At 40.3% G+C, this 23,747-nt stretch overlaps 1 protein-coding gene and 1 non-coding gene across 2 annotated transcripts; one reads left to right on the top strand and one right to left on the bottom strand.

Annotated features, from left to right (window-relative positions):
• The first annotated feature begins 257 nt into the window (after window positions 1–257).
• Trnas-gcu lies at window positions 258–339 on the top strand. Its single transcript has one exon. It is a non-coding gene; the product is annotated as a tRNA-Ser (tRNA).
• A 111-nt stretch (window positions 340–450) lies between these two features.
• LOC6044151 (protein peste) lies at window positions 451–21,123 on the bottom strand. The gene is made up of 4 exons (XM_038248139.1): window positions 20,741–21,123; window positions 1,857–2,022; window positions 827–1,775; window positions 451–769 (listed from the first exon to the last, which is right to left on the bottom strand). Exons 1-4 carry the CDS (start codon window positions 20,849–20,851, stop codon window positions 463–465), a joined length of 1,533 nt encoding a protein of 510 aa, XP_038104067.1. The 5' UTR covers window positions 20,852–21,123; the 3' UTR covers window positions 451–462.
• Between the last annotated feature and the right edge of the window lie 2,624 nt (window positions 21,124–23,747).

Genomic DNA, 23,747 nt, shown 5'->3' on the forward strand with positions numbered 1-23,747 from the left:
CTCCCGGTTTCGAAGTTTTGGGTTTTGTTATCCGTCGGTAACTGTTTGATATTATGATTAAGGATAGTTTTTACTAGATTTTGAAGTGTGAATAGTATTCTTATTAGAAAGTGATTGTTTTTTTTGTTTGATTTTCTTTTATTTAAAAATAATTGTAAGGAAATATTCAATCTTATTCGCAATTCAAAGTTTTTTTTAAAACAACATCTAAAAATACAACTAGACGTCATCGCAATTTTCCCACCATCTACACAACTGACGAGGTGGCCGAGAGGTTAAGGCGTTGGACTGCTAATCCAATGTGCTCTGCACGCGTGGGTTCGAATCCCATCCTCGTCGGGAACTTTTTTTGGAGATCGTTGAGTTGTGTTTTTAGAGATAACAATTCAAGATTTCTTTAACTAGCTTTTCAGGAAGGATTTCTGTCATCTAATCAAAACTACCGCAATCTTTGAGCAACCATCACACCTTTATTTTATCCTGCCCCTCCACCGGCTGGTAGTCCCCGCGGGGATCTTTGCTGGGCACCACCAGCGTGGTGGGACGTTCCTTCTGCTGCCGACGGAGAGTATTCTTGAAGATCAGTCCCATTACGACGGAAGCTAGGGCGATCAAAGCACCAGCGGCAGCCACCGCAAAGCCCCCGAAGTAGCCCAGCTCGGACACCTGCAGTTGGGCTTTCAGCTTCAGCACGTCCTCCTCGGCCAGCTGGAAGCGTTTGCTGAACCAGATCATCGGGACGTACGCCGTCGGGGAGTCCTGGTACAGACTGGAGAAGCAGACTTTTTAAATTTGATTTTTTTCATTTTACAAGAATCTAACTCACGCAACATTCGACGACGGCCTCAGCAGCGCGTTGATCTGTATCGCGATCGTCGCGTTCAGCACAATCCCCGAAATGGGCTCAACCACAAAGAACGACTGGTGCCGCTCCCGGTCTGGCCTCATGCCCTCGACCTGTCCCCGGTAGAACGGATCCGCGAGGTAAAAGTGCGGAAACGACGCAAACGCCGGCGCCCCCATCCGACACTCCGTCAAATTCATTACCCCAGCCGGAAACGACTCACTTCCAGCGGTGTAACAGCCGGTCTCCGCCGGGTAGGCCGATCCGTTGTCCAAGGTGCGGGCCGTTCCAACGAACCGGAAGGCACGCACTCCGTACACGTCGACTTCCTGCTCGAACTCGAACGTCAGTACTCGACAAGCTTCCGGCGTAAAGATCCGCAAAACGCGGTCCTTCCGGATCTTCGTGGGAAACAGCTCGCCGGTGAAGCCCTGGTACTTGCCGCAGGCCGTTCCGTCAGCGTTCGTGGACTGCAACCGGTAGTTCCACGCTCGAACTAGTCCGTACTGCGACGAGTCGTCACTTCCGGTGTCCATGTTAAAGTACCCATAAGCTTTCTTCGTCCCGTTCAACGTGTGGAACCAGCTGAACCGTCCGTCCAGGCCCATATCCTCGCCGATGAAGCTCATCACGTCCTCCAGCCCCTTGATCAGCGGTTCCGGATAGCCGTCGAAGAGCAGCTCTGCAGCCGTTTTGGTTACAAAAACCTTCTGACCAAACGAAAACAGCGTAAAAGAGATGCCCCGTTGCATCGTGTAGCCGGAGTAGCGACCCCGGTTGGCCGCTGCTAGCGCCACCATGTTAAGGTTCGTGATTGGTTCTTCCGGCAGGGCCTGCGACTGGTCCTCGTCCCACGCGAACATAGTTCGCTTGCGGAAGCTAACGGTGGAGTTTTTGGTGTTGAAGCGAACTTCGATTTTTTCCGAGGATTCTGGAATATAAAAATTTCTTGTAATTATTTGCAAATCCCTTACCTTTCTTTAGTAAGAAAAGCAAAAAATATAATTTATACCGGTAAACGTGTAGGGTCCCACTTCCACAACTTTTGGCCTTCTAGCTCGATTCTCCAGAAAGTCCACCGCGTTGGTACAGTTGAACAGCGTCATCTGCCACTGGGCCTGAAAGGGTGGCCGTTTCCACAGCTTGAACGCTTTTGACGTTGGCGTGAGGGATTTTTCCTGAAATAAACAAAAATAGTCATCAGTTTCAATCAAACTAAAAAATACAAGTCGCAAAGTCGACGTGCGAACGCTACCGTCATAACCTTAGTACAATGTGCATCGTTTTGCGATTCTAAGTGCATTAAATCTGTCTTTTTTGCAACAATCCGGAATGTCCAGTGTAAACAGACAATTACCACAGCCAGAGACTACACTATTTGCACGCTTTGACTAACGATCCACCGTGCAAGGTGTTGTAATTATCACTTCATCAATAATACATCTTGTCTTGCGAGTCTGCCTTGATGTCATTACAATCCCCAACCGGTAATCACAACCTTCAAAGCTAATCCAGAACATTTCAGGTGACGAAAAAATCGGTCGTTTACATTAGACTAATTGCAGTGCCCGAGTCAATGCGGTGAGTACGCGGATATCGGGGCGCCTCAATAGAACAGGTTATCAGTCTAGAACCTCAGATCCGCGAAATCGATTCCGCCCTTTTCTCACCTGTAACGTGCAATTTTAGTAGCGCATCGCGATTAGCGAACCTTGCCGGCGAGTGGTTAACCTTAGGTATCGATTAGTGCTGCAAGTTGAATGGAGCTACTTGTTGATTTTTATCTGGGTTCGAAGATTTCATCGCATCGCAATGCAAATTTTCATTCATGTTTTTGCCCCCCTTCCACCCTATCAAACTATGTATCTTCAAAAATCAAAAATAGTAAACTTTTTAGCATAAATTTAACAACATTTATATATTCTTTTTAATCTTTGACAAATGGGCTTCCACAGAAGAAATATTATTTTCATAAATTCATTGATATTAAGACATTTTGAGACGGTTTTCAATCGGCTTTTTTTTTTTTGAATTAAATATACTTTATTGAATCTTTCTTACAATAATTACATTTGGTTTACATAATAAGTGGTCAGCTGTGGCTCTTCAGCTTTAGTTTGCTTTTCGTGATTTAAACACTGTTCATTTTCATAACTTTAAAAGTATATGATTTATCATTTTTGTAACACTAGGTACAATGAGGAAAAAAATGTTAAGAAAACATAACCTAACCTAAAACTAACTTAATCTTACCATAAACTAAACCAATCCTTGAATCAAGGGGTATTCAGATATAGCACATTTTTCCCTGAATTTCAAACATTTTTCTTGAATCTTCTGATCCAACATTTTTACTTCTGCTAATTCATGAACCTCACTTGATCTTGTCCAGCCAGGAACATTCAAAACCATTTTGAGTACCTTGTTTTGGACACGCTGGAGCTTCAATTTATGAGTTCTAGCGCAACACTCCCAAACAGGTACTGCATACTCAATAACGGGGTAAATTATTTGTTTGTAAACTGCTAACTTATTTTTCAAAGATAGCTTTGATTTTCTGTTAATTAAAGGATACAAACACCTGATGAGAATGCTGCACTTGTTCAATATTTTATCTACATGCTGCCGAAACAATAGTTTCGAGTCAAGTATGAGACCTAAATAGACAACTTCCTTTGACCAGGGTATCGAAACATCATTCATTTTAATCAAAACATCATCCTTTGGGACAAATCTGGCCGATTTGGAAAGTGGAAAAATGATGGTTTGAGTTTTGGCTGCATTTATGCGAATTTTCCAGTCGCCAAAGTATTCGGAAAGAACGTCAAGACCCTTCTGAAGACGGCCAACTAAATATCTGGTTATTTTACCCTTATAAATAACGGCAGTGTCATCAGCAAAAGTGACAACACACCATTACCAGGAAGAGTAGGCAAATCAGATGTAAAAATATTGTACAGAAGTGGGCCAAGAATACTTCCTTGGGGAACCCCAGCATCAATGTTGAATAATCCAGAAGCAATCCCATTCAGAAAAACCTTGAACGATCTCTCCGAAAGATAGTGCTGGATAATTTTGATAAGATACATTGGAAAACCGTATAAATACAGTTTATGTATCAAACCATCATGCCAAACATTGTCAAAAGCCTTCTCAACATCCAACAAAGCCATAGCAGTTGATTTAGACTCAAGCTTGTTCTGCTTGATGATTTTAGTTACTCTCGTAAGCTGATGAGCAGTATTATGTCCCTTTCGGAAGCCAAACTGCTCATTCAAAATTATATTATTATCGTTGGTAAAATCCAAAAGCCTTGAATAGATGACCTTCTCAAAGAGTTTGGACAGACTACTCAAAAGACTAATGGGACGATAACTTGTTGGCGATGTTGGATCTTTTGAGGCTTCAAAATTGGTATGACTTTGCCCAGCTTCCAATTGGTGGGGAAGTAACCAAGTTGCAAACATTTATTGAAAATATTGGCTAGATGTTGAAAGAACTGATCACTCTGTTTTTTCAACACTAGATTAAAAATGTTATCAAAGCCAGGAGCTTTCATATTTTTCATTTGTTTAACTGCAACTTTGACTTCCTCACCAGAAACATGGGAATCTGCAGGAAATTCAAAGGTAGAGTCATTGATTGTTGAAATACTATTGGCAACTGATGTTTCTTTACGGCTGGTCATGGAAGCGCCAAGATTATGTGAACTAACAAAATGAAGCCCAAGTGCATTTGCCTTTTCCTCGGATGTAATCAAAGGAGAATCCTCAACAATAAGAGGAGGAATAGGCTTTGGTTTGTTTTTAAGAACTTTTGAAAGTTTCCAAAATGGTTTTGAATAATTCCCAAGCTGGCTTACATGTTTTGAAAATTCTTGATTTCTGATATTGTCAAGTCGGTCTTGTATGATTTTGTTCAAATTGTTCACTGAAATCTTTTGTCATAGTCCCCAGTCCGTTGATATTGTCTCCTATAAACATTCCTAAGTCTAATCAAGTGTTTAGTATCTACGTCAATATCAGTTACCTTAAAATTAACAGGAACCTCCCGAACGTTGGCAGCCTCTGCTTGGTTGATAGCCTGCTGGATCACCTCCAGCGAACGATCAATATCGGCAGAAGTTTCCGGGTGTTGATCATAGTCGATGTTGCTGTCGACCACTTGCTGAAACTGCTGCCAGTCAACGTTGTGGTAATCTTTCCGGGTTGGTTGCCGCTGCGGAGTAACGGAAGCTCCAACCTCCACAACCACCGGATAGTGATCAGAACTCAACTCTTCAAACACCTCAGGATGAGCCACGTTCTCAGCCATATTGGTAATGAAGAAGTCGATGATTGAGTGATTCCCAGACCGAGCCACCCTCGTTGGACGATCCGGACTCACAACGTTGTAGTATCCGTTTTGCAGATCGTTGTGCAGAATCACTCCGTTCCGATTCCTCCTGCTGTTGCCCCAAACTTCATGCTTCGCGTTGAGGTCACCAGCGATGATGTACTTTGCGCTCCGCCGTGTCAGCTTCTGGATATCGCTCTTCAGTTTTGCTGCTGAACCATCTCTGGCATTCACCTGACGTGGGCAGTATGCAGCAATGAAGAGTACTGGGCCAACCGAAGTGGGAATTTCCACCCAACGGCCTCGATGATGTCCAGCTTAAAGTGTGGCAGCCGGCGTGGCTTGAGATCACGATGAACAGCGACAAGCACACCTCCTCCTCCAGAGGTGGTCCTATCGAGCTGCGTCGCGATCTTGTAGTTTTGCAGATAAACTTTTTCACCGGGCTTCAGATGAGTTTCCGTGATGGCAGCTACGTCGATCTCCTTCTCGCGAAGAAAATCCACCAGCTCTAAATTCTTCCTCCTAATGGAGCAAGCGTTCCAATTCAGCAGCTTGAGGGACCTACGATCCATACTGGATGACGAACGAGGTCAGCACTTCAATCTGCTGGGTCTTGGTTTTGCATCCACGCAGTGCAGCGGACATCTGTTTGAAAATATTGAGGAGTTCGGTTGAGGTGTAAAGATCATTACCATTTTCCTCAACTGCTGGTTCTTGGGTTGGTCTTGGCTCCTGGCTGAAGCCCGGTGGTGGCGGTCTCGGCTCCTGGCTGGAACCCGGCCGTGGATGATTCATCTCAGCTCTCTTCCTGGGATCCAACGGCAACGGTGCCAAGTTCGGGACCTGGCGTCGCGGTTGAAGAGGTGGAAAATTTTGCTCCACCAGGGCTGGAGGAGTTCTACGACGCTGAGGCTGATTCTTCGTCGATGCTTGCTGCCGAATTTTCACGAACTCAGCTCTCTTGGGGCACTTTCGGTCGGTTGACGAGTGCTCACCGTTGCAGTTGAGGCACTTCACCAGCGAATCTTGGATGCACTGGGATGTGATGTGCGCATCGGTACCACATTTGGCGCAACGACGCTTCAGGTGGCAGTTCTTACCTCCGTGCCCGAAACCCAGGCAGTTGAAGCATTGTGTGACGTCACGATGCACTGGTCGGTATCGCTCCCACGACACGATAATGTTGAAAACCGCTCGAATTGCCTTCAGCTCAGGAAGCGTCGTCGATCCCTTAGCCAAATGCAGCAGGTAGAGCTGGTCACGGTACTTGATGTCTTTGTTGCGTCGGCTCATTTTGTGCACGGCCAACACATCCAGTTTCAAAACTTTTAGCTCGGCAGCTAATTCCTCCACTGGCATGTCGTACAGACCTCTGACGACGATTTTGTACGGCTTATCCATGACGACATCATGGGTAAAGTACTCCGCCTCGTTTTCGGTCAAGTAATCCTTGACCAGTTGATAGTGCTGCCTGGATTGCACCAGCACCTTAAATCCGTCCTGACACAGACGAATGTTGCCTAGGACTTTCCCAGACTTGATGAGTTCAACCAGCCCCGCTCGAAAGTCGATCGTTGCTGCTGATTGCCGCACATAAAAAGGAGGCAGTTTCTCCTTTCGCTGTTTCACTTCATTCTCCTTTGCTTCCGCTACCTGGTCCTCGTCAGGCAGTCCAGCAAACTTGTTGTTCTTCAATAGCTGCTCCTCGTGCGACGAAGAGTTCTCCTCCTCCTCATCCATCGGTACAGTACCGTCGCTCTTTTTCGTCTTTTTGCTGTTCGATGTCACTTCCAAAAGCACCTTCCTTTTGGAAATCCCGGTTTTTGGCCATCAGTTGAGGCCTCAACCTTCCTTTTGGAAATTCCCACTTTTTTGCCTGCTTGAGCCACAGGTAGGGCAATATTGCCGGCGTTTTGCGCCGGGACGCGACGAGTCATGTTGATTCAGACAACCTTCACCAACGAATGCTCGGATTACAATGATTTTTCAATCGGCTTGAAATTTGTAATTAAGTTCTTTTCAGAATGGCAACATGAAGTCACTGGCTCAAACAAAAAAAAAACAAATAAAATAAAACGTCTTCTTGATGTTTTCTGTATAATTTCACCCTACTAGTTTTAGGACCTTTATCTGTACATTCTCTTGCTATTTCAGTAGTAAAAGTAGTACTTTTAAAACAAAAAACTGCATTTCAAGACTATTTTATTCAGGGCAGCTAACACTGCCTCCAAATTGCCTGTTCCATAATTGTGGTATGTTATTGTGCCTCCCACAATTGTGGAACATCTGAATTTAACTGCTATTTTCACAAAAAAAACATTTTGACCATTCATAAAACATAACTAAGCTTGAGTTTCGTTGGTTTCAGTGCGTGAAGTCATTATTTTGTTACAAATATGTACTCCTGGAGAAAATCAAAGATTGTTTACATCCGTAAGAAAAAAGTGTTCCGAATTTGTGGATTTCAAGGGTCATAGTTTTTCTATAAAAAACATGAAAATTTGCAGTTGTTCGATACAGCATTCGAAAGATCGCAAGAAAAGCTTTTAAATGAAGGTATAAGCGAATCATTAAGTTCAATTATCGATTTGCTATGATTTTATGAAAATTGGCCGATCTTTAAACTATTCCGAATATGTGGGATAACTGCATTTCTGATTATGTTCCTGAAAATTAGTTTGAGAACTTTATTGCCAACATTTGAATAAAATTTTACTTTTTTCTTTGTTCTTAACAAAATGACAGGGCTGTGAAATCGGAGTCCAAAAAAACCAGGTAATTTTGTAGAGCTGTACTCGGAGTAGGCAAATTCTCAGAAACCGTAGTCAGAGTCACCTATTTTCAAGAAAATTTTAATAATTCGGTTATATGAGGAAAGATGAGGTTGCTGACTCTACAGAGGCTGAAGTCGGAGTTGGAGTCGTTTCAAAAGCCATCAGACTCCACAGACACGAAAAAAGGAAATCAAATAACAAAAAACTATGTTCAAAAATGGTCCACCATAATTAGTACAAATGTGGCTTCAATGAAAGTCGTTTCGCCGAAAGGACATTTCGCCAAATAGACATGTTTCCGAACGTGCTTTTGCCTTTGTCACGTTATTGAGGAAAGGCTCTAAAATCACTCGAATAAAGATATTCTTAATACGAGCTCCCAGACCCACTTTCTCGTATACATATCGACTTAGAATCTAAAACTGAACATGTGTGTTTTGAGTGTGTGTGTGTGTGTGTGTGTGTGTGTGTGTGTGTGTGTGTGTGTGTGTGTGTGTGTGTGTGTGTGTGTGTGTGTGTGTGTGTGTGTGTGTGTGTGTGTGTGTGTGTGTGTGTGTGTGTGTGTGTTTTTTTTTTTTTTTTTTTTTTTTTTACAAGGTCGGAATCTGCTATCAGACACCTGAGAATTAATTTCTCAGGTAGTGTGGGGTTGGGAAAACAAAAAGAGTTTTCCCGACCCACTAAACCAGTCCTTGAACGCCGTGCCCTTTTCCCCCCGGGACCACCTTTCGGTATAACTTCGGGGGGAGGCGTTGCCTTTTCTGCACTAGTCTACTTACAGGATCCATGCCGGGTACTAGAACCATTTCCTGTTCCACATACATATGAGTCCATGCGAGGGTTTAACCGCGCCCAAGAATCGCGTTGCTTTTGATCGGCTAGTCATATGCAGCCCTCTCCTTGGACCATCGAGACGTGTACCGATTTGGTAGAGCCAACCGTCATAACGTGCTCTCCTTCACAGCCACACTCGTGGGTTCTCGACTCCTGTGACCATCGAGACGTGTACCGATTTGGTAGAGCCGACCATCATAACGTGCTCTCCTTCACAGCCACACTCGTGGGTTTTCGACTAGGCTTCTAGTCGTTCCTCCTCTGATCGTCTCTCCATTTCCGCTGGAGAGCCGAAGTGATCTGCGTCACTGCTCCGACGACCGCATTCCACTTGGCAATGTCGCCGCACATTCTTTGCACCACATTATCCGGGCTGGTGTCTGCTCCGATAATTGCCAGCATTTCGCTTCGCGCTGTCTCGAAGCGAGGGCAGGCGAACACCACGTGCTCCGGTGTTTCTTCGCACTCGTCGCAATCCGGACAGAGAGGAGACTCTGAATGTCCGAACCTGTGCAGGTACTTCCTGAAGCAGCCATGGCCCGACAGGAACTGTGTGAGGTGGAAGGTGACCTCTCCGTGCCTTCTGCTCACCCACGTGGATACGGACGGGATAAGCCGATGCGTCCATCTGCCTTTCTCCGTGGTGTCCCACTCACGTTGCCATCTTGCCAGCGATTCGGCTCTCGCAGCTTCCCGGATACCTCTCGTGCCTCTTCGGGTGTAGCGCACGGTGTCCTCCTCCAGTGTGATGCCGATGGGGATCATTCCGGCTATGACGCCAACTGCTTCCGACGAGATGGTCCTGTATGCGCTTGCAACCCGCATGGCCATCAGTCTCTGCGTTCTGTCGAGCAGCGCTCGATTTCGCTTCGTCCCCAGCGCCGTCCACCATACCGGTCCGCCGTACCTAAGTATGGACGTCGCGACACTTGCCAAGAGGCGGCGCCTACTGCTCCTGGGTCCAGCGTTGTTCGGCATAATCCTTGACAGTGCCATGATCGCCTTAGCCGCCTTCTCGCAGGCGTAATCGATGTGACTGTTGAAGTTCAACCGGTCATCCACCATCACCCCGAGGTACTTGAGCGCTCTCTTCGAGTGCACTACGTGTTCCCCAACGTGTATCTGGGCCTGCTGCACCTTTTTGTGGTTACTAACCAGTATCATCTCCGTCTTGTGGTGAGCGATCCGCAGCTTCACCTCGAGCATCCAGTTCTCGATCATTGCGATTGCCTCCATAGCCAGCACTTCGACCTCCTCGACATTTTCGCCGGTTACCGTCAGCACTATGTCGTCTGCAAAGCCAACAATCTCTACGCCGTTGGGTAGCCCCAGTGTCAACACTCCGTCATACATTCCGTTCCACAGTGCTGAACCCAGAATGGATCCCTGCGGAACTCCCGCGGTAACAACAACGGTTTTTGTCCATCGGCAGTGTCGTAGACCAGCACGCGGTTCTCGAAGTAGCTCTTCAAGATCATGCACAAATAGTCAGGCACCTTCATTTTGTGCAGCGCTGCTGCTATGGCCGCCCAGCTCGCACTGTTGAACGCGTTCTTGACGTCAATCGTGACTATTGCGCAGCAACGGTTCCCCTGCGTTTTCCTTCGCGCTTCGTCGGCTTTCTCGACCACTTTCCGGATGGCGTCCACCGTGGATCTCCCTTTACGGAAGCCGAACTGCCTCGCTGCTAAGCCATGCTCGCTCTCCGTGTACTTGGTCAGCCGGTTAAGGATGATCCGTTCCAGAAGCTTTCCGAGGGTGTCCAGCAAACATATAGGCCTATACGATGATGGGTCCCCGGTGGTTTGCCTGGCTTCGGCAGCAACACGAGCTTTTGAACCTTCCACGGGTCGGGGAAGTGTCCTTCGTCCAGGCATTTCTGCAGGACTGTTCGAAACCTGTCCGGGAATGCTAGAACCGCCGATTTCAGGGCGAAATTCGGGATTCCATCCGGGCCGGGAGCTTTCTTCACCTTCAATCTCTTCGCTACTGCCAGAAGTTCTTCGTTGGTGATCAGATGACCTTCGGCGTTGCTACCCCCTTCGTCGTTGTACGGTGTAGGAGGCCAGGTCGTTGGATCATGTCTTGGGAAGAGCCCTTCCACAATGACCTTCAGCTTGTCGGGACACGTTTCAGCCACCATCGATGGGCCTCTGATCTTCGCCATCGCGACACGATATGCGCTCCCCCAAGGGTTTGCATCAGCGTCTTGGCATAACTCCTTGAAGCAGTTTGTCTTGCTGCATTTGATCGCTTTCTTGAGTGCGGCCTTTGCTGCCCGGTACTCCTCTCTGCACTCCTCTCTATTTGCTTCGGATCTTGCTCTCTGGACTCGTCTTCTGGCGCTGAGGCAATTTGCCCGAAGGGTACCGAGTTCTTCATTCCACCAGTAGGCTGGACGACGACAGTTCCTTGGCTCCAGTCTCCGCGGCATGGTTGTGTCGCATGCTGTCACTAGTTGTGCTGTTAGCACGTCGGCACTCAAGTCTTGGGGACCATCACACCAATGGAGCGCTTCCACGAAGAGACCCTCGTCGAAGTACTGCAGCTTCCATTTCCTTCCGTAGGACCGGCTGCTCCTATCTGGTACAGGGGCTCGTCTCCCGATGCTGTACCGGATCGCTTGGTGATCACTATGGGTATAGTCTTCACTTACCCTCCAGTTCATGTCGGCCGCCAGCCGCGGGCTACAGAACGTAACGTCGATAATGGACTCACGACCGTCTTTGCGGAAGGTACTGCTGGTTCCGCGATTCGCCAGCCTAACGTCCAGCTTTGCCAGAGCTTCCATTAGGCTATGCCCCTAGCATTGGTGCATCTGCTACCCCACTCGACTGCCCACGCGTTGAAGTCACCTCCGATGACGATCGGGCTTCGTCCGATCAGTTCGTCGGTCAGACTATCCAGCATCTGCTGAAACTGCTCCAAGGTCCATCTTGGGGGAGCATAGCAGCTACAGAAGAAGGTTCCGTTTACTTTGGCGATCACGAATCCTTCAAACGCCCTCGAGACCACTTCCTGTATGGGGTACCGCCCCATCACGTGTATCGCCGCCATTCTTGCTGTATCCGCGGCCCAGCTTCCGTTGTCGTGTGGAACTCGGTACGGTTCTGCAATAATTGCCACGTGTGTGTGTGTGTGTGTGTGTGTGTGTGTGTGTGTGTGTGTGTGTGTGTGTGTGTGTGTGTGTGTGTGTGTGTGTGTGTGTGTGTGTGTGTGTGTGTGTGTGTGTGTGTGTGTGTGTGTGTGTGTGTGTGTGTGTGTGTGTGTGTGTGTGTGTGTGTGTGTGTGTGTGTGTGTGTGTGTGTGTGTGTGTGTGTGTGTGTGTGTGTGAGTGAGTGTGTGAGTGTGTGTGTTTTGGATGTGGGCACCGAAATATTTACACTCCGTTATCTCAGCAATGTCCTTTAAATATCGACAACGAGAGAGTCCACTGTAATATCATCTAGAAAATAGTTCAAAGAACTAATAATGTTCAACTAATGCAAAATAATGGTGGAAACATCAAATAATTTCATAGAACTGAAAAAATAGCAAAAACTCCCAGAAATGCTCATGCATGACTTTTAAAATATTTATTTGCTGATTTATTTTTCACAATTCGTTTTTTGTAAATTTCTTTCATTCTGCGAAATGTCCATTCGGCGAAACGACTTTAGGCAAAATGTCCCGCACCCCAAATGACTAAGCATAAAAAAATATATTCATGTTTCTGTTGCGAAATTGGATCAGGAACTCGAATTTGAATTTGAATTTGATACCTTTATATGTTAAACTGCTTAACTTAAATATATTTAAAGCACAGATGGTAGTCCCAGATGACCCTTACAAAATCAAGGTTGTAAGGCGTAAATATCCAAATGAAAGATGTATTAATTTGAGTTCTAAAATAGTGCTTTTTCACTGCTGATTCACTTTCTTTTAAGTTAACCTATTGGAATTCTCTCTTCATTATGAAAGCTTTCAGATGCTGTTTGAATCTTTAAATATATCTAAATTTTGCCTTACCTACAGACCTTTATGTTAATTTTGACGTTTATTAGAACTTCAAACTTGGTGTCTTGATTTGCCCTTCTTCCAGGCCCATTGTCGTTCAAAAATACCAAGTGTCAAAATATACAAATTCTTTTATTTTGATTTAAGTTGTAGTAAAAAATTGAATTAGAATATGTTTCTTTACATCAATATACTTTTTTTTCGAAATGTCCTCGATCAAAACCAACAATTTTTCAAAAAGATAAAGAAACCTTCGAACATCACTTTCCTCAAAAAAATAGTCTATTCCCCACTGTTTGATTAGCCTCACGCCAACCACTGCAAATTGACGTCGTTGTTTTCCCATTGCCACCAATTTTAATTTCCACCCCAAAGGTTTCAACAAGTCTTGACCCCGCCGCGTTCCTCACGTCGCACATGCTGAACCTGGGTACGGGTCATGCATGACTAACACTGATGATGAATTGTTGGAGAAATTTAAGTAGAAAATAATAGTGCTGAGAATATCACGTTGGCGCACACCTTCTTTTTTTGATGGGAGGGGGTCGTCCTGAAATTACGGCACGATGCGTCCATTTAATTCAAAATATATTTTCCATAAACGTAATTTCAGCCTAAAACCTTAAGTTTCGCTACGTCATTTGTGGAAAACCTCCTCCTCCAGCAGATCAAGTGTAGGCAAATTACACGATTGAGGCCTTGCATTTCCTGAGTTGCATTGCGCTAAGAGATTAGAATTTCCTTGAACAATTGCATTTGCTTGCCCGCGCGCTACTCACTGGTCAACTTGCATTTGAATTGGATGCTTGATTTATTAGATGTTTACTATCGCTGCTGGGAGAACGATCCACGTGGCAAACACATTAATCTCTGTTCACATCGCAAAGTTTTGACGGGTGTATTAGCTCGATTTGATGTTGCTGGGTATCAGCCATTTTTTTTTTGAATTCCAGGGAATTGTATAATTAAATGTATTGCATACTTGATTGAAACATCTCTTTAAAATGTATGCTGGTGATCAAAATCGTTCTACTGATCTGTTTGATCTCGAAGTGGTGCCGATCATTGGATGCTGTACTTCTGTTTTATTTGAATTTCTAAATCATTTGCTAGCTGATCAAAATTTTACTCAATATTAATTTTATTTAAGTGGGTTATTTTTAATTAGGTTTCATAAATCACATTCTTGAATTTAAAAATGCCTTGAAACATTTGATTTTTTTTTTTTAAGTATAGAATGTTTATATCATTAACTTTAAAAAATATACATTTTAATTGTGATTTAGAAAAAATAAGCTTTGAAAATGTTTATTTTGAAATCAAGGGTGACATAAAAAACAGATTTACTAAGAAATTTGTTTCAATTAAAAAAATGCTTATGGGTTATTCTCTGCAAACTCACTAAGGGGTCCTTTGGTCTATAATCACTAACCTGAAGTCCAGTTTTCGATAAGTTGTGAAGAATGAGTAGTACATTTTGAACAAACATTGTTTTCAATCATTTTCATTCCGAAATGATTGATGGTTTACTCAAAATTCTAAAAAAAAACTTAAAAGTTGTAAAAAAGTCAGTATAAATGGCATTTTTCGGGAAATTCAATATGCTATTCGAATCTGCATTGACCCAAAAATGTATCTTTCCATTTAGAACAATATTTCACTTTAAAATTACGTATTAACTTTAAAGAGTGCATCAATATGAAGTTTATACCAGGGCAGGTGGGAATAACAAAACGGAAATCATTTCAATAACAAGTCCTGTTAAAATATCTTATTTTGGTATCAGAATATCATGACAATCGGTAATGAGAAGAAAAAATAGTGACATCCCCAAAACTTAGGTTGAAATTTGTTAATAAGATCTCAAGGGAGAATGCCAAAAAGTAAGACAATAACAACTCAACTCATGGCACTAGAAAAATCATTCAATCATTGATTGCGTTATTCGTGTGATATTTCAACTTTAAAAATCAATCGGCAGCCATAACCAAATTTGATATATATTTTTAATGTTAAATTTTACTTTAGCTATGGCTGCGGTTATTATTTTTTATTAAGCTAAATATGTCCAGAACTATGGGGAAATTTTGATCTCTGAGATTTCGGTCATTCGATTTTTTCTGTATTTTTTAATCCGGCTGAAACTTTTTTGGTGCCTTCGGTATGCCTAAGGCTACCAACTGTACGGATTTTTTCCTTACCGTACGGATTTTTGACCTTCTCCGCGGATTTTTAACAGGAATTTTCGTACGGAGTTTTTCACATAATACGGATTTATACGGAATTTTAACAACTTTTTAAAAATTTCATTGCATTTTCAATTGTGCCAAAGCTTTCTCTAATTAGATATTTTTATTTAACTGTCAATTTGATTTAAAAGGGATAACTTGCATAATCGTCTGCCTATGTGGATCAATCGGACCGCGCACTGGGCTTTCAATCCAGAGGTTGCCGGTTCGAATCCCGAGGCGGGCGCACAAAAATTCTAAGTGTAATATAGGTATTCGGTGCCCTCTCCCCGTGCCATACCTTCACAATTAGGAGACCCGGGAAGGCCACATTATAAGGTGTTACGTCGATTCCGTTTGCATAAGTTTCCGGGTTTTCCTCAGTTCAAAATTGATTGTTCTTTTCAAATTCCTTACAAAACATATTTATTAAATAAAAGATCAAATTTTGGATTGTGATAACCTTGTGTAGTGCTTGTATTTATAGGACCTTTCCAATAAAATCTCTAGAAATGTTTTCGTGAAAACACTAACAACGATATTATTCGTAAAAGCTAACTTGACGTTTCGTAAACTTTTAAACGTTTAACAAAAATATTTTCAATTCCCAAATTCCAAACTTATCTAAATAATTCCTTGACAGTTTTTGTTATACCATGGTGTCATATCGGTAAAGTATACGGATTTTGGCTCAGCAAGACTTGGTAGCCTTAGGTTTGCCCAAAGAAGCCATTTTGCATCATTAGTTTGTCCATATAATCTTCCATACAAATTTGGCAGCTGTCCATACAAAAATGATATGTGAAAATTCAAAAATCTGTATCTTTTGAAGGAATTTTTTGAACGATAGTGTCTTCGGCAAAGTTGTAGGTACAGTCATCCCACATATTCGGAACACCCACAAATTCGGAACACTTTTATGATAATTTGTCAGTAGCATGCCATAAGTAGCTTTTCTGTCGACCTTACTATTTTTAGAACCTTCATTTGGACATTATCTTGCTATTTCACAAGTAAAAGTAGTACTTTTTGAACTAAAATTTCATTCCAAGACTAGTTTGTCCAGAGCAGCAAAACACTGCCTCCAAATGGCCTGTTTCATAATTGTGGGATGTTATTGTGCTTCCCACAATTGTGAAACACCTGAATTTAACTGATATTTTCACAAAAAAAAAGTTATCAAAACATGTATAAAACATCACTAAGCTTGAGTTTCGTTGGTTTCAGTGTGTGAAGTCATTATTTGGTAATAAATATGTACTCCTGGAGAGATCCAAAGTGTGTTTACATTCGTAAGAAAAAAGTGTTCCAAATTTGTGGATTTCAAGGGTCAAAGTAATTCTTCAAAAACTTCATATGAAAGTTAAAATTTGCAGATGTTCGATACAGCATTCGAAAGATCGCAAGAAAAGCTTTCAAATGAATGTAAAAGCGAATCATTAAGTTCAATTATCGATTTGCTATGATTTTTTGAACATTGGCCGTTCTGGAAACTGTTCCGAATATGTGGGATGACTGTATGGATATGGACTACACTGAAAAAAAATGATGCACGGTAAATTTTTTTTTTGGTGATTTTTTATTTAACTTTTTGTCACTAAAACTTGATTTGCAAAAAAAACACTATTTTTATTTTTTTTTGTTTTTTGATATGTTTTAGAGGACATCAAATGCCAGCTTTTCAGAAATTTCCAAGTTGTGCAAAAAATCTGTAACCGAATTATGAATTTTTTAATCAATACTGATTTTTTCCAAAAATCGAAATATTGGTCGTGAAAAATTTTCAACTTCATTTTTCGATTTAAAATCAAATTTGCAATCAAAAAGTACTTGAGTGAAATTTGGATAAAGTGCACCGTTTTCAAGTTAAATCCATTTTTAGGTGAGTTATTTGAAAATAGTCACAGTTTTTCATTTTTTTTTAAATTAGTGCCCATGTTTGCCCACCTTTGAAAAAAAAATAATTTTGAAAAGCTGAGAAAATTCTCTATATTTTGCTTTTTCGGACTTTGTTGATACGACCCTAAGTTGCTGAGATATTGTCATGCAAAGGTTTAAAAACAAGAAAATTGATGTTTTCTAAGTCCCACCCAAACAACCCACCAGTTTCTAATGTCGATATCTCAGCAACTAATGGTCCGACTTACAATGTTAAAATATAAAACATTCGTGAAATTTTCCGATCTTTTCGAAAAAAGTGTTTCCAAAAATTTTAAATCAAGACTAACATATCAAAAGGGCGTAATATTGAGTTTTTGGTCTTTTTAAAATGTTAGCCTTGATTTAATTTTTTTTAATATTTTTTCGAAAAGATCGGAAAATTACAAGAATGTTTCATATTTTAACAATGAAAATCGGACCATTAGTTGCTGAGATATCGACATTACAAACTGGTGGGTTGTTTGGGTGGGACTTAGAAAACATCAATTTTCTTGTTTTTAAACCTTTGCATGACAATATCTCAGCAACTTAGGGTCGTATCAACAAAGTCCAAAAAGCAAAATATAGAGAATTTTCTCAGCTTTTCAAAATTATTTTTTTCAAAGGTGGGCAAACATGGGCACTAATTTAAAAAAATGAAAAACTGCGACTATTTTCAAATAAGTCACCTAAAAATGGATTTAACTTGAAAACGGTGCACTTTATCAAAAATTCACTAAAACACTTTTTGATTGCAAATTCGATTTTACATCGAAAAATGAAGTTGAAAAATTTGTGCGACCAATATTTCGAATTTTTGAAAAAATCTGTATTGATTCAAAAAATCATAACTCGGCCAAAGATTGTTTGCCCATTCTGGAAATTTCTGAAAAGTTGGCATTTGATGTCCTCTAAAACATATATAAAAAAAACAAAAAATAGTGTTTTTTTGAAATCAAGTTTTAGTGACAAAAAGTTAAATAAAAAATCACCAAAAATTTTTTTACCGTGTATCATTTTTTTCAGTGTAGTCCATATCCATACCTACAACTTTGCTGAAGACATCAAATCGATCAAAAAATTCCTTCAAAAGATACAGATTTTTGAATATTCACATATCATTTTTGTATGGACAGTTGCCAAATTTGTATGGAAAATTATGTGGACAAACTAATGATGCAAAATGGCTTCTTTGGGCATACCGAAGGCACCAAAAAAGTTTAAGCTGGATTAAAAAATACAAAAATTAAAATTAAAGAAAAAAGACCGATTTCGTAGAGAACTGCTCCTCTGCTTTAATTTTTTTCAATTTCACGATTTTGGTTATTTTCTCACTTGGATATATTACATGGTCTCTGTTAACTTCAAAATTTAGCATTTTTAAAATCAAGCTCATTGATGACACAAAAAACCATTTTTGAGCATATCTGGCCATTTAGGGACCGGTTCCTGGTTCTCCGGTGGAACCCGGAATATCTACAATGACGAAGCTTTTTTTGTGGGAATATGGGTATCAAAATTCAGCATTTTTAACATACAATTATTTGGTGACTCCCAAAATATTTTTTAAATTTCTTTTAATTAGAATATCCAATACTATTTTGGACCGATCTGGCCACTTTGGGACCGGTTCCAGGTTTTCCGGTGGAACCAGGAATATCCCCAATCACAAAGAATTTTCAAGAATTCGGCCAGATCGGTCCAAAATGGTATTGGATATTCTAATTGAACTGTAACTTGCATTATGGTAAAATGTAATTCAACATTAGATCCAACATGCAAAACAACTAGAAAATAGAGGGCTGAAAAAAAGTTGCCTGCTTGGTTTTGGGAATAACCTAGGGAAATTGCCTCTGTTTTTGACATTTCAAAAAAGCAAAATAATCTAAATATCTGTCCGCATCTTGAAGTTGGACTTTGCCATTTTTCACTAGCTTGGTAGTTCGCAGGATAATATTGAGGATGGTAGTTTAAGTGTTAAATTTTACATTTTTTGAATGTTGAACACAATTTGTAAGCCGTCAGAAAATCTTTAATGATTTTATTGAGCATTTCAATATGTCATTTTAAATTGGAACCAAGCAAAAATTAAAATTTTATAACAAGCTAATAATTAGAAAAAAAACTATTCTCAAAATCAGTTATTTACAAGCGCAAAAAATATATCTCATCAATACCAAATTAAGCTATCGGGATCAATTTATCTTCGTTATCAGATTTTTCTGTAATAATTTTTGATAACAGAATGAGTTATTGAACGAACAAATCTCTGTTATTATTTTTTGTAATTTTAACAGCTAATCTGGGTATCTAAAAAAAAGTCCTGACCTCCTAACAAAAACAAAACTTGTACATTCCAAGTTATTTTCACCTGCTTGGAATTTAATCATCTGATTAGGGTCCATCCATACGTGGGCTAGGTGTCCAGTTTTTGATTTCTATAAATTTCTTTTAAGCTTTTAAAAATTTGTAGAACGTATTTAAATGATAATTTAATCACTGCTCGACCATGTTCATAATGGTTCCCATTTGATTACACAGTTCAACAAAAAATCAAATGTTTCTTGTCTCTGAGACGAGAATATGTGTTCCTAGTAGATTTTTGCCTGCTGAATCCGAATCCGGGTCCAGAATTGCTCCAAATGGTCCCAATTTTGAGATACACCCGTTTGAAATGTTAGTTTAGGCCAAAATTAGCTACTTTGTTGACTATTTTACAAAAGAACTATTGAATAAACAAATAAACCAAAACATGTATCTTAAAGTTCACGTTTTCCTCTTTCTGAAACACCCCTGGTTTTTTAAAATTTGATTGTTTCTACGCATATTTATAGCCATTTTTAAATTATATTTTCAGTTGGTTATCATTCAAGTTTCCAATTTGCATGCAAGTCAAATTCTAATTTTAAAATGGCTATAAATATGCGTAGAAACAATCAAATTTTAAAAACCAGGGGTGTTTCAGGAAGAGGAAAACGTGAACTTTAAGATACATGTTTTGGTTTATTTGTTTATTCAATAGTTCTTTTGTAAAATAGTCAACAAAGTAGCTAATTTTGGCCTAAACTAACATTTCAAACGGGTGTATCTCGAAATTGGGACCATTTGGAGCAATTCTGGACCCGGATTCGGATTCAGCAGGCAAAAATCTACTAGGAACACATATACTCGTCTCAGAGACAAAATCTTGTTGGACTGTGTTATCAGCATCGACATTTTCAAGGGTGTCCCCAAAAAATACTGTGCAGCTCAAAGCTGTTTTCATCATAAATCAACACCAAACCTAAATAGACACTGATTCGAGATAACTTCACCAGTTTATGTTTGCACCAGTTTTTGTTCCACTATTTCACACATGTTTTTTTCTCTCAATTTATTTATAAACAACATTGTCCGAAGAACTAAACAGAAACCAGTTTCAAATTTATTTTTATCGTCGTCAAAGACTCCAAATTAAGTTGCTTCTAATTATCTTCCAATTAATATTTCGCACTAGTACTAATCATCCAAAACTAATGATCACTTCAATTGCTTCACATTTGCATACGCGCATAATTAAAAAAAAATACAAAACTTTCCACTTAAAAACAACTCTTAGAACTCAATAATCCTCGCTGCTCATTACAGTTCACTGTTCACCGCGGCGATCGCATCGTGATTTTGGTTATTCAATGTAATACTCCACCAGTTGTAAATCGTCTGCCCATTAAATCAGGTTCATTACTTCTAACGACCCTTCCCACTCCCAACCCCCCGTACTGTGTTCCTCCCCGGTCTTCGCCGCGCACTCCCAGCAAATCACGCACCTTCACGATCACGGCGTCAAAGATGTCACCCCAGAACAGGGCGAAAATTGCTCCGGCCACGGCCACCACGGCCCCAACCACGGTCACGCAGTAGATCTTTGAACAGGGCATGGCGAATCTTCCTTAAGTCATACAATTTGGGCACTTTTTAGTTCAAATTTCCACCCGCGATGAAAATCTTACGATTTTTTCTCCACCGAAATTCTCACGAAAGAGTGAGAGCCCAAAAAGGCTCAACAAAAATCGCGGAGCTACTCCTTGTTCACGTCCGATCCGCGGCGACTTGCACGAGAGAATAAGCGACGAGCCTGCGCGGCATTCAGCTGAGCCGTGTTGAGTCTACTCGTCGTCAGTTGGAGTCGGTTTGCGCAATACTTAAGGTGAGCAGAACTTGATCTTCCGAGCGTGCGCGTGGAAATTGTCTGAGAATTTTGTTCAAGTCCGGCGGTTCGCTCAACTCGGTTGCTATTCAAGATCGAGGATTGTGTTTGTTTGTTTTTTTTTTTCTGCGGTGGGTGGGGTTCTAGTAGAGGGGTAAAATGGGCTTCTAAAATTTTAAACTAAACTTGAAAAAAAAAGATGATTCAAAGATTTTGCAGAAAACCAACATTATTGTACAGTTCATCAAGAAATTTCCAAATTTATCCTAAATTATGCTGTAAAAACAACCTAAAAATTTGAAATCCATAGTAACTCTTTGCCAATTCACACGAAATTGGAAAATAGTTGCCATCTCTCGGTACGACCCCATTCTTTTTAACATTCGAAAAATAACGTTTTGCTTTTCTTACTAAAGAAAGGTGTAGGCTGGACGTCATTTTCATGTTCGTAAATATGACGATTCAGCATGAATTTTAATCGGAAAATTCGCTAAAAATTGTGTTATTGTGGTATTTATTAAACTTGATAAATATGAAAGCAAATTCTTTTGAATATATGATATGTTTACCATCTATGCGAAGAATTGATCGATTGTGGACAAGTACAAACTGTGAAAATTGGTTTGACTCGAATCGGAAATTTCAAAAAGTAGTTTTTGCAATACCATTTCACCATTTTATATTGGGTTGAAAACTTTTCAATGAAACATAAACACCTTTTTCATAATTTTTAGTGATTCGAATAAAATGGAGGAATAAAAAAATGAAAAATATGCCAGGTGTGTAGAATTGCCTTAAACTGATCGATTTTCGGAATGTTTGTACAATTTATTAAAAACTGCTTTATTTTAGTCCTAATATAATTAGTGTACGTTTTCAAATAATCTCAAAACAAAATACAGTCCAGACTCGATTATTCAAATTCTTAATTACCTGAAGTCTAGATTATACAAAGTTCGATTGTCGGATGTTTTGTATGTAAAAATGTAAAAAAAACTGAAATATCAAGCCAAAGTCTTAACATTGGAATGAAAATGGACTTTAAAGTGTATTTTACACTAGTTGAGTTGTTTGGCAATCATAAGTTTTCAAATAAATTTAAGATTTGACAAAAAAACAAAAATTTTAGCGAGAAAAAAAACTTTTTGCGGTTCATTGGAAATTATCAAAAATTCAAATGATTTTTTATAACATGCTAAAACTGGTTTTAAACCAGGGGTGACCAAAGTTTGGCCCGCGGGTCAAATGTGGCCCGCTGACCGATTTTGAATAATTATATAAAATGGCCCTTTGAGAAATCTGTAAAGTAATTTGTAATTTTTGAAAATTTAGGTTTAGTTATAACCTTTATAGAGATTTTTTTAATATAAATATTAGGGTAGGTACGGATTTTGAAAAGTTCTTAGAATAAGTTCTGATGTGGTTCCCCTTGTAGGGCATACCCATAGGGACTCTCACGCCAAATTTCAGCTCATTTGGTTGAAAACTGGCTTGTCTCAAGCTGGTTCAAGTTTACATGAAAATTACTATGGGAAATTTTGAATTTTTGTTCATTCGCTCCTACAGGCCTGGAGAAAACATGTAGAAACTTCTAGGATGGCCAGAAATGAGCGGAATCGTCTGGAGAACAACTTTCCCTAAGAGACCAGGTCGATACGTTCAACCCCTCATCGAGCTCAACGGCAATACATCCGGGGTTTTCGGAACCAACGGTTTTCCCCAGAAAAGCATCAAATTTTCCTTAGCATGCTATGAATGCTTGATGAACACCGCAACGCCACGTGTCAAACAGCTACCACGTGATTGTAAAATTTGCACCATAACATTTTTTTTTCCTATTTGGAGGTTTAGAATACCGCTTAATAACGTCATGATTCGAAATCCGGACACTTAGTAGCATATCATTTTTGTTATAGCTGGCAAAAAAAAATGTAATAAGTTGGAAATGAAGAAATATCATCAGGATGTAGTATTAACAGTCAGTTTTAAGAGAATGCATGCAAAATATGTCTTTTCTAACAATTTTTCATCAGAATTTTAAAATTAAAATGACTTGTTGTGCTTCGAATCCCGGACACTGACAAAAGCTGATTCGAAATCCGGACACTTTTGCTTCGAATTCCGGACACTCGATTTTACTTATGAATCGCACAAATTTGGACTGAAATGGTAGTGAATGGCATTCTTTAGGTCTCAAATAAGCTGTTAAAATTTAAACAATCGATAGTTTATATAAAAATTTGCTAGAATTTAAGAAAATCGAAACCATAAATTTCTGCTTTGCCTTCCCGGTGCTTCAAACGCCTATGAAATATTTCAAGTGAAATGTTTCGCATTTTTGGTAAACTAATAATTTTATTGTATTTAATTGTTTTGGCATTAACTTCTGCGTTCTAGCAAATTTTAAATGAAAGTTGATGTTGAAATTCATTAAATAACACAGTTTTGACATTCATAATGCGAACTTATATCCAAATAATAGATAAAACAAGGTGAAGTGTCCGGGTTTCGAAGCGTCCGGGAATTCGAATCATGACGTTATAGATGTTTGAGTATCAAAATTTTTGTAATTAGAATGCGGATTTAGGATCTCTAAATCGGAGCACCTCGATACGACCACTAGAACA

This window comes from Culex quinquefasciatus, chromosome 1 (genome assembly GCF_015732765.1).
Source record: "Culex quinquefasciatus strain JHB chromosome 1, VPISU_Cqui_1.0_pri_paternal, whole genome shotgun sequence".
NCBI lineage: Eukaryota > Metazoa > Arthropoda > Insecta > Diptera > Culicidae > Culex > Culex quinquefasciatus.

Coding starts and splice junctions, on each gene's coding strand:
- LOC6044151 (XM_038248139.1), bottom strand. CDS start 20,851: ATGCCCTGTTCAAAGATCTACTGCGTGACCGTGGTTGGGGCCGTGGTG. Junction 2,023..20,740: donor TTGACGCCGTGATCGTGAAG/GTGCGTGATTTG, acceptor TGTTTATTTCAG/GAAAAATCCCTCACGCCAAC. Junction 770..826: donor AGGCCGTCGTCGAATGTTGC/GTGAGTTAGATT, acceptor CTGCTTCTCCAG/TCTGTACCAGGACTCCCCGA.